General features: G+C 29.8%; 1 protein-coding gene across 1 annotated transcript in view; it reads left to right on the top strand.

Moving 5' to 3' along the window:
- LOC143240209 (uncharacterized) overlaps positions 1–15,171 on the top strand; it is a 148,899-nt gene that overhangs the window by 56,238 nt on the left and 77,490 nt on the right. Inside the window, exons 3-6 of the mRNA XM_076482307.1 lie at positions 3,056–3,318; positions 6,506–6,585; positions 9,657–9,735; positions 11,828–12,035. Coding sequence (XP_076338422.1) covers positions 3,056–3,318; positions 6,506–6,585; positions 9,657–9,735; positions 11,828–12,035 — 630 coding nt within the window. The remainder of the gene's footprint in view (positions 1–3,055; positions 3,319–6,505; positions 6,586–9,656; positions 9,736–11,827; positions 12,036–15,171) is intronic.

Raw genomic sequence — 15,171 nt, 5'->3', positions numbered from 1 at the left:
GATATCCCTTGTGCAGCTTTAGCTATGCACAAAATTCTAAACAAACCAAACTACTTGGAAGTTTTTATATTGTAGTTAAATTTCCAGTCATATAAATGTAGCTAGGTATAAATGTATTGGCTAGCAATGGGTGAGCATAGTAACTCCTACTATTCTCTGATAATAGTTAAGCTTCATAAAAATTTTGTTTTTTCACTTGTGTAAAGGTTCTGATACTGGATTTCATTTTCTTCTTTATTTTTTCTTGGGGGAAGGAGGTTGGATACTTTTTACATCAAAAGTTTAGAAATTTACATTTGTAATACAGTATCAGTTTGTACACTAAATGTGGAAACAGCTGTGTAAAACCATGAAAGTTTGTTTTCTCAGATCCTACACTAGTTAAATCTTGTATTTAATTTGTGACATTGTTTGTTTTTGTGTTGTTAAAGATTTTATGTTTATTAAACTTTAATAGTTAATGTTTAACTGACATCTTAAGACTGCAGAGATGTAATACAGTGTCATTACCTGAGGGTTTTCTAATAACATAACATTAAAGGACAACAAGTGACCTTCTGGTCTGCCTGGGCCATCCACTAAATTATAAAAAAAACACTAAAAAAAAAACACTCAATACCAGATCTTGTCATTCAAATATTTATCAAGATTTCCTTCAAACTCTCGTATATTATCTACCTCATCTGAAGACAACCCATTCCAAAGGCGAACCACCTTATTAGAGAATACAGCCGAGTTTAAAATTATTCCTACCATGCCAGAATTTATATTTGTATCCATAGTTTTATCATTGTCACCATTAAACATGAGAAAATATAATGAATGAACACTATTAATTCCCTTAATTAAACATCTCAGTCAGATCCCTTGGAGCTGTATTAATTCCCTTAATTCACATCTCAGTCAGATCACTTGGAGCTGTATTAATTCCCTTAATTAAATACCTCAGTCAGATCCCTTGGAGCTGTATTAATTCCCTTAATTAAACATTTCATCCAGATCCTCTGTAGCTGTATTACCCCTTTTTGTTACAGATCATGGGTCATAGGCATGTCACCACATTTGTTGACCTGCATTTAAACTTTTATTGAACCATTATTTTATAAAGTTAAGTCAATAAGTTTGGAATAAACTTGTAGATTATAATTTAAACTTTAATATTATATATGAGTTAATTTCGTAATTTAAAAGAACACACCTAAATACTCATTAAAATGAGTAATGTGATATGTTGAATGCAGCACTGTTTAAAATTAGATGCTTGTTATGTCAAAATACTAAGTCTGTGGTTTCATACAAATTATGAACTCAACTTACCAATATTATCAAGCTAGAATATAAAATAAGAACCTCGTATCTTTTTAATTTGCCGAGATATATCTTATGTACTGAATCAAACATGATGGACCTGTTTAACACTTCCATATTTTGAAACTGCCCCTTATATACTTGTACAAGAGTATATGACATGTGAATGACCAATCGACAGATTAGAATGTCCCCTAGCAGTTTTCTCATCCATTTTAATCTGTGAAAAGGCTACTACGTTCTTTTGAACAAAAGTTTAAAGAAGGTAGGTTGTGTCTTTAGTCAGCTTGAAGTTTCATATTTTTGTAAGCATAAATACATCTCTGTTACTATGCTTAATAAATTATAGTAGAATTCTATGGTATCAGTGGAGTTATTTATTTTTTTAATTATTCAACTGTGTATATATAAAACCCAAAAAAGTTTTGATATCCTCCATGTGCAAAAGTTTAAAGGCTTAGCAACCTGTGTCCAGTAGCAACCAAGTAAAAAGGTTATGGCAAGAAGAGATAATTGTTTCCTTCACTTCTTGATGTATTGTTCTATACTTTAAGAAAAATAAGTTTAATAATTTATTCTAAATAGTAATAATTTATATACATATATAATGTATAATAATTGAAATGTGATTGTATAACAAAACACTTGTCTACTAAAACAATCAAGATAGGGAAGACTAAAGATCGGTTGTATATTACTGAATACGTAAGATGGGTACACGTGCACCACGTTGGTGCAAGTTATGTAATGTAAACTAGGTACAACTGGAAGATCAATATAGTAAACAGTATTAAATATATAATGTTATAAGACTTAAGCTACTTAGACTAAACATTTGTATTTTCATGAAAATACAATTTATATTTATTTCCTAATTATTTTTATGATGGTTAGGAGGTTGATCAGGTGACAGAACCCACATAGTTATTGTGCAGAATACAACATAAAATATAAAGTCTTACTCAAAACAAACATTTAAAATGTATTTTGGTGGTTTTAGAGATTATGCAATTAATATCAGAGATTTTTGAGATGAATAATAGTTTTTTTAATCACAACATTAAATCTCTTAGCACTCACACTAGTTATGAGAAAGACTATTTTGACAAACAAATCTTTAGTAAAAATATTTCATTAAAAGTCTACCAAATTTTGTGAAGATACACATGCTGTATCAAGAGTTATAGTGTAAATACTTAACATGTGCAAATGTGTAGGTGTATTTGTGCATATCATACTGAGTCCATATCAAAATGGTTAATTTTCTTAATCAAACACCTCAGTCAGATCCCCTCAAACTGTTTTACTTTCCTTAATTAAATACTTTAGTCATATCCCCTCTAACTATATTAATTCCCTTATTTAAACACCTCAGTCAGATCCCCTCAAACTACAATACATTCCTTAGATAAATGCCTTAGTTCAATCACCTCTAGATATATTAATTCTCCCAATTAACTGCTTCAGACAAGTCCCCTCTAACTCTTCTTTTTCCCAAGAGAAAACAAGTTCATCTGAAGAAAGTACAGCTTAGGGCAGAGAGGATATAATATCTGACCACTCCACTGGAGGAAAGTAAACTTTCCTTCAAAAACTAAATTACTGTCATGATTTTTTTATACACATCTTAAGTAATCCAAGTTATTTTTTCTATCAGAGATAATTTTAAAAATCAGGGTAAAACATTATTATAATTTTCAACAATGTGTTTTTTATTGTTTTTTTCATTAACTTAATGTAACTACAGGTAGTGTAGACAGTGAAGATAAAAATTTAACTCAACAAGACAATGATGAAGAGGACCATATTGAAGATATTAAATCTCGTCTTGAACAAATGCAGAAAGACATGAAATCTTCATCGACTACTTCAAGGAAGAAACGTTTTGTAAATATTTCCGAGTCCTCGGAAATAAATGGTCAGGAAAGTGAATCTTCTAACACTTGGAAAGAAGTGAATGATGGAGAACTATTGATCTTTACAGAGCAGCAAATAGAGCCAAGAGAAAAAGTAATATTTTAATTGAAGACACTTGTCAGTAGGACTGATTATGTTACTTCAAATTAATGTTTGTTACATATATATGTATCCCTTACCTTTTATTTAGGCTATCCATGTTATACAAATATGATTTCAGCTAGAACCTGTGCTTAAAAGATGAATATTTTATAAATTTTACAAGGTACTTAACTTTAATGATGTATAATAGTAACCCATAATTTAAAAGATTTAAGTTTCATCAATCACAAATACTATAACATAAAAAAATAATAGATGTTACATTTCACCAGCTTAATCTAGTTTACATCATAACAGTTGTTATTCCTGCAGTTTGATAATGTAAATATCGTTTTCACCACTACTGTGTCTGTACATCCCAGCAGACATGATGAGTATTCAGCAAAAGGCCTTATCAGCACTGGATATAACAGGTATAGTGTGGTTGATATATTGTTTTGAATTCTTCTTCACTCACATTCATAAATTATCAAAATATCACATGGACAATAAAGGAAAATTTAATTCATCAAGGCTTTTCCTTCCTGCCCACCTTTGAGAACAAATAAAATGTTAAACTCACCTTTTATTATTCAGGTAATTTGATCAACTCTTACAAAATTATATAAGAGATTGATGGTTGATAGGCCAAAGGCTTCTAATTTCTGTGTATTTTATTATCAAGATAATGTAACAAGACTTCACAAATTTAAAGTTTGGGAAAGACAGGTCAGGCTTCACTAATGACATTTTTATTGTTTTAACAGTGATTGAACTATAAAATAAGTTATCATAATTATGGATCAAGAAATCGAAGAAAGGAATCAAATACCTCCTGAAACATAAAGAATTGGTGCAAAGTTCTACCTTTCCCAAGAGTATGTGTATGGAAGGACAACCAAGAAGGTCCATGAGGTCTCATGTTGTCATTATATTATAATAAAGTGCTGACTTCCAACACTGCTGATGGCAACTTATTCCATAAGAAAATCACCATGTTAACACAATGAAATTGTCTTAACTGGAGACCTAGCCTGCTTTTTTAAATTTGGGTCTTCTTGTCAGATTATCTTTAGAAGACAACACAAGAAAATGAGAGACCTTTATTTGTTTGATACACAACTTAGTCTTGTAAATTCTTGTAAGATAATTACTTACCATTTTTTAATCTGAAGAACAAATAAACTGAGGTCTTAACCTATTCATTGGAGTTAGTTTTTTCTCTCATGAAACCATCCTAACTACTTCCACAAATATCAATATATTTTCTTAAATAAGGAAACTCAACTATACCCATTGCTTCAGGTGAGGCCTAACTAGTGACTTGTGTAAAAATGGGATTACCTCTTCTAATATATAATCAGTATGTCTATAAATACATCCTAAAATCTATAAACTTTCTTCTTCCAACACAACATTGCTTTATTGGCTTGATTGGTTCATCCACCACTACGTTAAGATTATTTTCTTCAGTCTTATTATCAAGTGGATTCCAAATGAATACATTGTCTGGTACATCTCTAATCACACATCATATTACAGACCTTTATCCAACTGATCCATGTTCTTCTTCCTCACTGAATATATGAGAGCTTAATGTACAATTGTACAAGAGTGTATTGTAGAGCTTAGCATGATTTATAAAAATCTTGTCATCGGTATTCTTTAAGGACCTAGTCCTTGTTTTGTCATCGGTATTTTTTAAGGACCTAGTCCTTGTTTTGTCATCGGTATTCTTTAAGGACCTAGTCCTTGTTTTGTCATTGGTATTCTTTAAGGAACTAGTCCTTGTTTTGTCATTGGTATTCTTTAAGGAGCTAGTCCTTGTTTTGTCATTGGTATTCTTTAAGGAGCTAGTTCTTGTTTTGTCATCAGTATTCTTTAAGGACCTAGTCCTTGTTTTGTCATCAGTATTCTTTCAGGACCTAGTCCTTGTTTTGTCATTGGTATTCTTTAAGGACCTAGTCCTTGTTTTGTCATCGGTATTTTTTAAGGACCTAGTCCTTGTTTTGTCATCGGTATTTTTTAAGGACCTAGTCCTTGTTTTGTCATCAGTATTCTTTAAGGAGCTTGTCCTTGTTTTGTCATCAGTATTCTTAAGGACCTAGTCCTTGTTTTGTCATCGGTATTCTTTAAGGACCTAGTCCTTGTTTTGTCATCAGTATTCTTTAAGTCATCAGTATTCTTTAAGGACCTAGTCCTTGTTTTGTCATCAGTATTCTTTAAGGACCTAGTCCTTGTTTTGTCATCGGTATTCTTTAAGGACCTAGTCCTTGTTTTGTCATCGGTATTCTTTAAGGACCTAGTCCTTGTTTTGTCATCAGTATTCTTTAAGGACCTAGTCCTTGTTTTGTCATCAGTATTCTTTAAGGACCTAGTCCTTGTTTTGTCATCGGTATTTTTTAAGGACCTAGTCCTTGTTTTGTCATCGGCATTCTTTAAGGACCTAGTCCTTGTTTTGTCATCGGTATTCTTTAAGGACCTAGTCCTTGTTTTGTCATCGGTATTCTTTAAGGAACTAGTCCTTGTTTTGTCATTGGTATTCTTTAAGGACTGTTTATAACATTTTGCTTATTCTTTTCTTCTTTCTTCCAATGTCTTTCAGTGTTGAAGAGAAACTTCTGGGACACAGGGAATGGTTGAAATTGTGTCTCCTTTTTATTCATTAAGTCAAGAATTTTTGTACCCAGGATTGTTCACCCTTAAGATACTTAAAAGAATCATTGTTGCTAGTTTTAATATTACCAGCAAGCTGCTTGTAATTCTCCATTTTTTAATTCTTACTTCAAACTTTGTAATTTCTTCTTTACTAAGTGAATTTTAGTTACTTTAACAGTTGAAAGCTGGTTGCATCATCACAACTTAAATATCATATTAAAGTAAATAAAACATTTAATAGACATGCTGTTTTCTACAATATACATATTTTGTTGTTTTACACAATATTTATTATGTTGGTTTAATTAAAGATGACATATGAAATAAGACAAAATATTATATTTATAATGCTTTTTTAAATAAAAGAAGTAATATACTGTGTTTTATTTGAATAAACTCACTTTCAGTACTACAGAAAGATAGAATTGTAACACTAAAACAGGTACACAATATACATGTATATTTATATGTATATCATACACACAACAATATATATGTACAAATATATGTAAATCATGTACATTATTTTTCTTCCTATAAGATAGCTGCTTTTGACCTAGACGGTACCTTAGTCACAACAAAGTCTGGAAGAGTGTTTCCCACAAGCCTTGATGACTGGAGGTCAGTCCTGCTGTACTTTATGTCACAGCAATTAATTTGATAAAAGTTTTGATTGATTGTGTTTGGAAATCTGTAAATGGGTATATATATTTTGTTATGTAACTTGGCTTCTTTATGTAAGATAAGAGTCTTTATATCATCCATGAAATGGCTTCCCTATGTAACATAAGTCTTTATATTATCCATGAAGTGGCTTCCCTATGTAAGATAACAATCTTTATATCATCCATGAAATGGCTTCCCTATGTAAGATAACAATCTTTATATTATCCATGAAGTGGCTTCCCTATGTAAGATAACAATCTTTATATTATCCATGAAGTGGCTTCCCTGTGTAAGGTAACAGTGTTTATATTACCCATAAGATAACAGTACTGATTCATTTTGTTGTCCACAAAATAGATTTCTTATATAAAACAATAATTATTTTAGTATAGTTTAATTATATATCAAAAAGCACCAGTCCAATGTGCATTTCAACCATTTTTTATTATAAGGAGTTTGTTTAGATGCTAGCAATAATAAATAGTAACTTTATTAAATTTTTGGCCTGCATTGTAGTCATTATTAGATGGTTTTTCTCCAGTTAAATGTCTAAAAACATTCATTGTTGCTAAAAGCAATTCATCCAAAGTAATTTAATTGAGAATGTATGATATCAATAGATATGAGCAGGGTTAGGTTACATTCAAGTACTAAATGATCTAGCTTAAGAGAGTTTCTCCTCACTCTGCAAACTAAATTCTTTTTTATACATTTTTATCCCCTTAAAATATTTTTACTTGCTTAGGATTTTCTTCTGTCAAATTGAAGAAATCCAAAGGTACTCTCAAGAATTAGAGCAAATATTAGAGTATTCTAAGACTTTTGTTCATTGTATTTATTATCTGAAATGCAAACCTATTGATACAAGATTCAAATAAGTTGAACTAGTTGTTTAGTAGTTTTTGACAGCCTGCAGAATAATATTTTAGAGATTGAACTAGCTTCTGTAAATTCCTGGGTTACAGATGTTCAAGACATTAACAATGTTTCTGAAGTGTGTAAGTGCATATCTTGCTATGATAACTGATATTTAATATTGTATGATTTTGTTTTCACACTGTTTATCTTGAATGTAATCTAAAATTAGAAGATATCAGATACAGTTAGATATATACGAATGTTTCATTTTAGTGTTTATCTCATTATTTTCATTGAGTATTATTACATCATAATATCTCATAGTGTGTGTAGAAAGTTCTTGGGATATGTATAAATACTCATCCAGAATGCAGTTCAAGTAAGTTAGTGAGGGGTATAGTCTATTATATCTAGACTCCATGTTTGTGAGTTAAGTCAGATAGAGCTTGTGTCAACAATTTTAAAATGAAAATATAACAGATTGGACTATAGCAACATACCAGAGAAGAATAATTTGTTTTGTCAATTGTATTATGAAGTAATTAAACAAACCTGTGTTGGCTTTCTAAGAAAAGTGACATTTATTTGAAGGATACAGCTTTGGTAACCAACAGTGTAAAGTAAACAAAATTATCGTAGATTGTATTGTAATAACAGAGTAGAGAAGAATAATTCATTCTTGTCAATTGTGTTTTAAAGTAACTGTACTATGCTTTGGACTTTGACAAAAGCATATGTTTACTTAAAGCTCTGGATGTAAGTGTGGAAATTAATTATGAAATTAATATTTGTCAGTACATTTGACTTGTTTTAATATATTATTTTAAAACAAGTGGATTGTATGCTCTTTCATTATTGTAGAAATGTATTCCTAACAAGTCACAGGTACCTACTTTATAGAATCCTGCCTATCCGTATATGAACACCTGAGAAATACGTGTTTTCTTTAAAATTTATATTAATTATTAATTACATTTTTTTCACAAACTTCTGACATGGAAATTTTTTTAAATTTGAAAGTGAAAAACATGATAATTTGGTTAACTTGTAATGTATATTTTCTATTCAAGGAGGGTTGAATTTGATATGAGTGTGAGTTGTTAATATTAGTCAAGTGATACATAGGTATATGTGATACCCCATCTGAAAACATGAAAATATTATACCCATGATGGTTGTTATAAACCACGTGTGTAATTTTCACTTTTCTTGCATTTTCCAAGTTTAGTCTACAGAAGACAAGATACTGTTTTGAAACTATCATGCTGATAGCTTTTAGTTTGTTTTATAAGTATCTGTGATCCTGTTAATATTTCTAAGTATTTAGCTCCAGTAAAAAAAAGGAATTTTTTTTTTTTCTGCACAAACATGTTTTTTACAGAAGTATAATGTTTTAAAACTTCATAGTACCAAATTATTTTGTGTTGGTTAAGGTTACAGAATTAAAATAATATATTCTTGTAAGTACATATTGTTGTTGTATTTTGTGTTGGTTAAGGTTACAGAATTAAAATAATATATTCTTGTAAGTACATATTGTTCTTGTATTTTGTGTTGGTTAAAGTTACAGAATTAAAATAATATATTCCTGTAAGTACATACTGTTCTTGTATTTTGTGTTGGTTAAGGTTACAGAATTAAAATAATATATTCTTGTAAGTACATACTGTTCTTGTATTTTGTGTTGGTTAAGGTTACAGAATTAAAATAATATATTATTGTAAGTACATATTGTTCTTGTATTTTGTGTTGGTTAAGGTTACAGAATTAAAATAATATATTCTTCTAAGTACATATTGTTCTTGTATTTTGTGTTGGTTAAGGTTACAGAATTAAAATAATATATTCTTCTAAGTACATATTGTTCTTGTATTTTGTGTTGGTTAAGGTTACAGGATTAAAATAATATATTCTTGTAAGTACGTATTGTTCTTGTAAGTTTTAACAATTCTCATTACTTATTTCTTATCTTCACGTAACTTCTTTAAGTTATATAGTTACACTTACATCTATTTTCATTTAAACAGTTACTTGAATATTGCATAACAGTTTATCATGTTGTTTGTTTGTGATACTTGATAAATATTTCAAATGTGGATGAAAACATTATTGGCTTTACCTTAGATGTAAGTATCTCAGGTAGTTAACCCATATTTTGTTTCTATCAGGATATTATTCCCAGAAATTCCTGGAAAGTTAAAGCAGTTACATAGAGATGGTTTCAAAATTGTTATAATTTCAAATCAAGTAAGTAGTTCCCTTTTAAAATTATGAATAAAAATTCAATTTAAATAACAATACCTAAGCAGACCTAGTTTTATCAAAGAACAATATTTATGCATATTAATTTAATAACTTTATTCTACAGTAATATAAATAAAAGTCATTTAAAATTTATGGAATTAAAAACAAAATGAATTTAAAAAGTTTTGAAAGTATAATAAGAATTGAAAACAAACTCATTCACAACCTCTGTCTTGAACTTTCCAAGATTATCTTTGCACTTGTAGTTAATGTTCATTTTCACAAAGCGATATGCGAAATATTTTTCGTGTGGTTTTCCTTAACTCAGTTGTATGAAATTGCTCCTAGTTTCATAATATTACATTTTCGTATAGTAAATCAATATAAAATGTTTTATTGTATTTTGACAATATCAGCTGTCTTAGTTTAAAATATTTATTGTGTACTATTAAACATTGGCTTTTTCTAATAAATCTGTGTTGTTTAAAACTTACACAAGTGTTGTGTTAATACAGATATGGTCTTCCTGTTTTGCAAACAATTAAAGAAACAAACCCTTAAAAATACAATTTTGTTTGAGTTTTGGAAATTAAATGTAAGTAAATTGAACTACAAGAGCTTTAGAACAAACGTACTGTAACGTATGAAATCCTCATAAACTTCTAGTTTAGATTGATATTTCATAGATAAAACATATCACAAGTAAAGTACATACTGGAAATTACTGAAGATGTGATTGTTTTATTAACAACTCTGATAAGAATTAGGTACCTGTCACTGCCATTCTTAGTATGAAAAATAACAACAAGGTAATATATATGTAGGAATGAATATCTTCACTTGAAAATAATTGCCAGTTTATCATAATTCTTTTTAGGACCAGCATGAACGTTTTGACATTTTGACTAGCTGTTACTTCTATTATTCTGTGATGTTTACTTATGAGATCTCAGCCTAAACGAGACTGCCCTTCCCCATATCAGGATGTAGTATTTACCAGTGAAAATAAGGAAAACATTCAACATGTACTGTCCAGATCACAGGAACGTAGTTTGTCTATGATACGTTCAGAACTTGGGAAATGTAGTTTTTGATTACTTTTGTTAGTGTCACAGAATCACTAAAACTTTTCCTAATCATTTTCAATTTTTTTCATGAAAGAAAACATCATATTTTAGATTTGGGTCTTAATAAAACTTCTGTTTGTTCTTTCTGTGATAAACATATTCATTTGATTGACAGCTTCTTCACTGAAATTGATGGAAAGTAAAATTAGGTTCTCAACAACAGGTGGATACAGTTCTTTCATGGACTCTTCTAACTGCTTCTGTCCACTCACTGCTCTTAAAAATGTCTTTTTTTTTTATAGAATGTTTTGATTTTTTTAGTCAGCAAAGGTTTAGAATTCCTTAAGAACTTGATTCATTTTTCAATATTTGTATAATTTAAAACTTGAGATATTGTAATGTTTTCCCACTGTTTAATTATTTGTTCATGTGTTGCTGTAATGTCTTTTATTTATGTGGATGTTTGATACTCTATGAACTGACAGCATTGACAAAAATAAGTATGTACATGGACTTGTGAAACTAAATTCTATACAAGTTACTACAGAACAACTTAGTGGTGTCTGTCACAGAATGTTTATGAAAAGACAATATTAATCCAGGATAATGTAGTAACATCTGTGACACAATACGTGTGTAATCTGTTGCAGACTTCATTGATACCGGATCACTTGGTAACATATGTGACACAATACGTGTGTAATCTGTTGCAGACTTCATTGATACAGGATCACTTGGTAACATATGTGACACTATATATGAAGTTTATTGAAGACAACAGTAATATAGTATAATATAGTAGCATCTGTAACAATATTTGTATATGTACTTGTTTCATTTCCTAGTCTAGAGTAATAAGTGTTTATATAGAACATTAATGAAAATTATGTGTTTTCTCTAAGAGGTATTTTATCAGTCAGAGAAAATTTTGTTTTTGAAGAAGTTTAATTTTGTGACTTAAAGAGTGAATCTATATACATAGACTCACAGTTTACTTCATTTTTCCCTAACAACCTCTATTATTATAGATGGGCATATCTCGAGGGAAGTTATCAGCATCAGACTTTATGAAGAAATTACAAATGATTGTAGAGAGACTGGGAGTACCAGTTCAAGCCATTTCATCCACCAAGTCGGGATATTATCGTAAGCCAGCTCCTGGCATGTGGGAATATTTGAATAAGAGTCTAAACCAGGGTGTTAGTATAGACATCACAAAAAGCTTTTTTGTTGGTGGTGAGTTTGTAACAAAGATTATTATTCTAATGATATTACACATACACTCACTTTCAGTTAATGTTAATTATATACATGTTGACAAAAAATAGCAATTAAAAATATTTCATGAATGACAATTAAAGGAACTGTTCTTTATGTTATGTATTTAGGGCCTTTATCAAGTGTATGTTTTTATATAATATATTATTAATAAATTCCATGTTGTGATCATCACTGGATGACACAATATTGTGATGAGTTGTAAAGAATGACAGGGACAACTAAGAACGAGTAATTATGTGTAGTAATCACATCCATCATTGTTAAATGTTAATGTGTTTCCTGATGAATTATAAAGAATGACAGGGACAACTAAGAACAAGTAATTATGTGTAGTAATCACATCCATCATTGTTAAATGTTAATGTGTTTCCTGATGAATTATAAAGAATGACAGGGACAACTAAGAACAAGTAATTATGTGTAGTAATCACATCCATCATTGTTAAATGTTAATGTGTTTCCTGGTGAATTATAAAGAATGACAGGGACAACTAAGAACAAGTAATTATGTGTAGTAATCACATCCATCATTGTTAAATGTTAATGTGTTTCCTGATGAATTATAAAGAATGACAGGGACAACTAAGAACAAGTAATTATGTGTAGTAATCACATCCATCATTGTTAAATGTTAATGTGTTTCCTGGTGAATTATAAAGAATGACAGGGACAACTAAGAACAAGTAATTATGTGTAGTAATCACATCCACCATTGTTAAATGTTAATGTGTTTCCTGATGAATTATAAAGAATGACAGGGACAACTAAGAACAAGTAATTATGTGTAGTAATCACATCCATCATTGTTAAATGTTAATGTGTTTCCTGATGAATTATAAAGAATGACAGGGACAACTAAGAACAAGTAATTATGTGTAGTAATCACATCCATCATTGTTAAATGTTAATGTGTTTCCTGATGAATTATAAAGAATGACAGGGACAACTAAGAACAAGTAATTATGTGTAGTAATCACATCCATCATTGTTAAATGTTAATGTGTTTCCTGGTGGATTATAAAGAATGACAGGGACAACTAAGAACAAGTAATTATGTGTAGTAATCACATCCATCATTGTTAAATGTTAATGTGTTTCCTGATGAATTATAAAGAATGACAGGGACAACTAAGAACAAGTAATTATGTGTAGTAATCACATCCATCATTGTTAAATGTTAATGTGTTTCCTGGTGAATTATAAAGAATGACAGGGACAACTAAGAACAAGTAATTATGTGTAGTAATCACATCCATCATTGTTAAATGTTAATGTGTTTCCTGATGAATTATAAAGAATGACAGGGACAACTAAGAACAAGTAATTATGTGTAGTAATCACATCCATCATTGTTAAATGTTGATGTGTTTCCTGATGAATTATAAAGAATGACAGGGACAACTAAGAACAAGTAATTATGTGTAGTAATCACATCCATCATTGTTAAATGTTAATGTGTTTCCTGATGAATTATAAAGAATGACAGGGACAACTAAGAACAAGTAATTATGTGTAGTAATCACATCCATCATTGTTAAATGTTAATGTGTTTCCTGGTGAATTATAAAGAATGACAGGGACAACTAAGAACAAGTAATTATGTGTAGTAATCACATCCACCATTGTTAAATGTTAATGTGTTTCCTGATGAATTATAAAGAATGACAGGGACAACTAAGAACAAGTAATTATGTGTAGTAATCACATCCATCATTGTTAAATGTTAATGTGTTTCCTGATGAATTATAAAGAATGACAGGGACAACTAAGAACAAGTAATTATGTGTAGTAATCACATCCATCATTGTTAAATGTTAATGTGTTTCCTGATGAATTATAAAGAATGACAGGGACAACTAAGAACAAGTAATTATGTGTAGTAATCACATCCATCATTGTTAAATGTTAATGTGTTTCCTGATGAATTATAAAGAATGACAGGGACAACTAAGAACAAGTAATTATGTGTAGTAATCACATCCATCATTGTTAAATGTTAATGTGTTTCCTGGTGAATTATAAAGAATGACAGGGACAACTAAGAACAAGTAATTATGTGTAGTAATCACATCCATCATTGTTAAATGTTAATGTGTTTCCTGATGAATTATAAAGAATGACAGGGACAACTAAGAACAAGTAATTATGTGTAGTAATCACATCCATCATTGTTAAATGTTAATGTGTTTCCTGGTGAATTATAAAGAATGACAGGGACAACTAAGAACAAGTAATTATGTGTAGTAATCACATCCATCATTGTTAAATGTTAATGTGTTTCCTGATGAATTATAAAGAATGACAGGGACAACTAAGAACAAGTAATTATGTGTAGTAATCACATCCATCATTGTTAAATGTTAATGTGTTTCCTGGTGAATTATAAAGAATGACAGGGACAACTAAGAACAAGTAATTATGTGTAGTAATCACATCCATCATTGTTAAATGTTAATGTGTTTCCTGATGAATTATAAAGAATGACAGGGACAACTAAGAACAAGTAATTATGTGTAGTAATCACATCCATCATTGTTAAATGTTAATGTGTTTCCTGGTGAATTATAAAGAATGACAGGGACAACTAAGAACAAGTAATTATGTGTAGTAATCACATCCACCATTGTTAAATGTTAATGTGTTTCCTGATGAATTATAAAGAATGACAGGGACAACTAAGAACAAGTAATTATGTGTAGTAATCACATCCATCATTGTTAAATGTTAATGTGTTTCCTGATGAATTATAAAGAATGACAGGGACAACTAAGAACAAGTAATTATGTGTAGTAATCACATCCATCATTGTTAAATGTTAATGTGTTTCCTGATGAATTATAAAGAATGACAGGGACAACTAAGAACAAGTAATTATGTGTAGTAATCACATCCATCATTGTTAAATGTTAATGTGTTTCCTGATGAATTATAAAGAATGACAGGGACAACTAAGAACAAGTAATTATGTGTAGTAATCACATCCATCATTGTTAAATGTTAATGTGTTTCCTGGTGAATTATAAAGAATGACAGGGACAACTAAGAACAAGTAATTATGTGTAGTAATCACATCCATCATTGTTAAATGTTA

Source organism: Tachypleus tridentatus, chromosome 13, assembly GCF_004210375.1.
Source record: "Tachypleus tridentatus isolate NWPU-2018 chromosome 13, ASM421037v1, whole genome shotgun sequence".
Lineage (NCBI taxonomy): Eukaryota > Metazoa > Arthropoda > Merostomata > Xiphosura > Limulidae > Tachypleus > Tachypleus tridentatus.
This window is presented reverse-complemented; position numbering and strand designations above follow the sequence as displayed.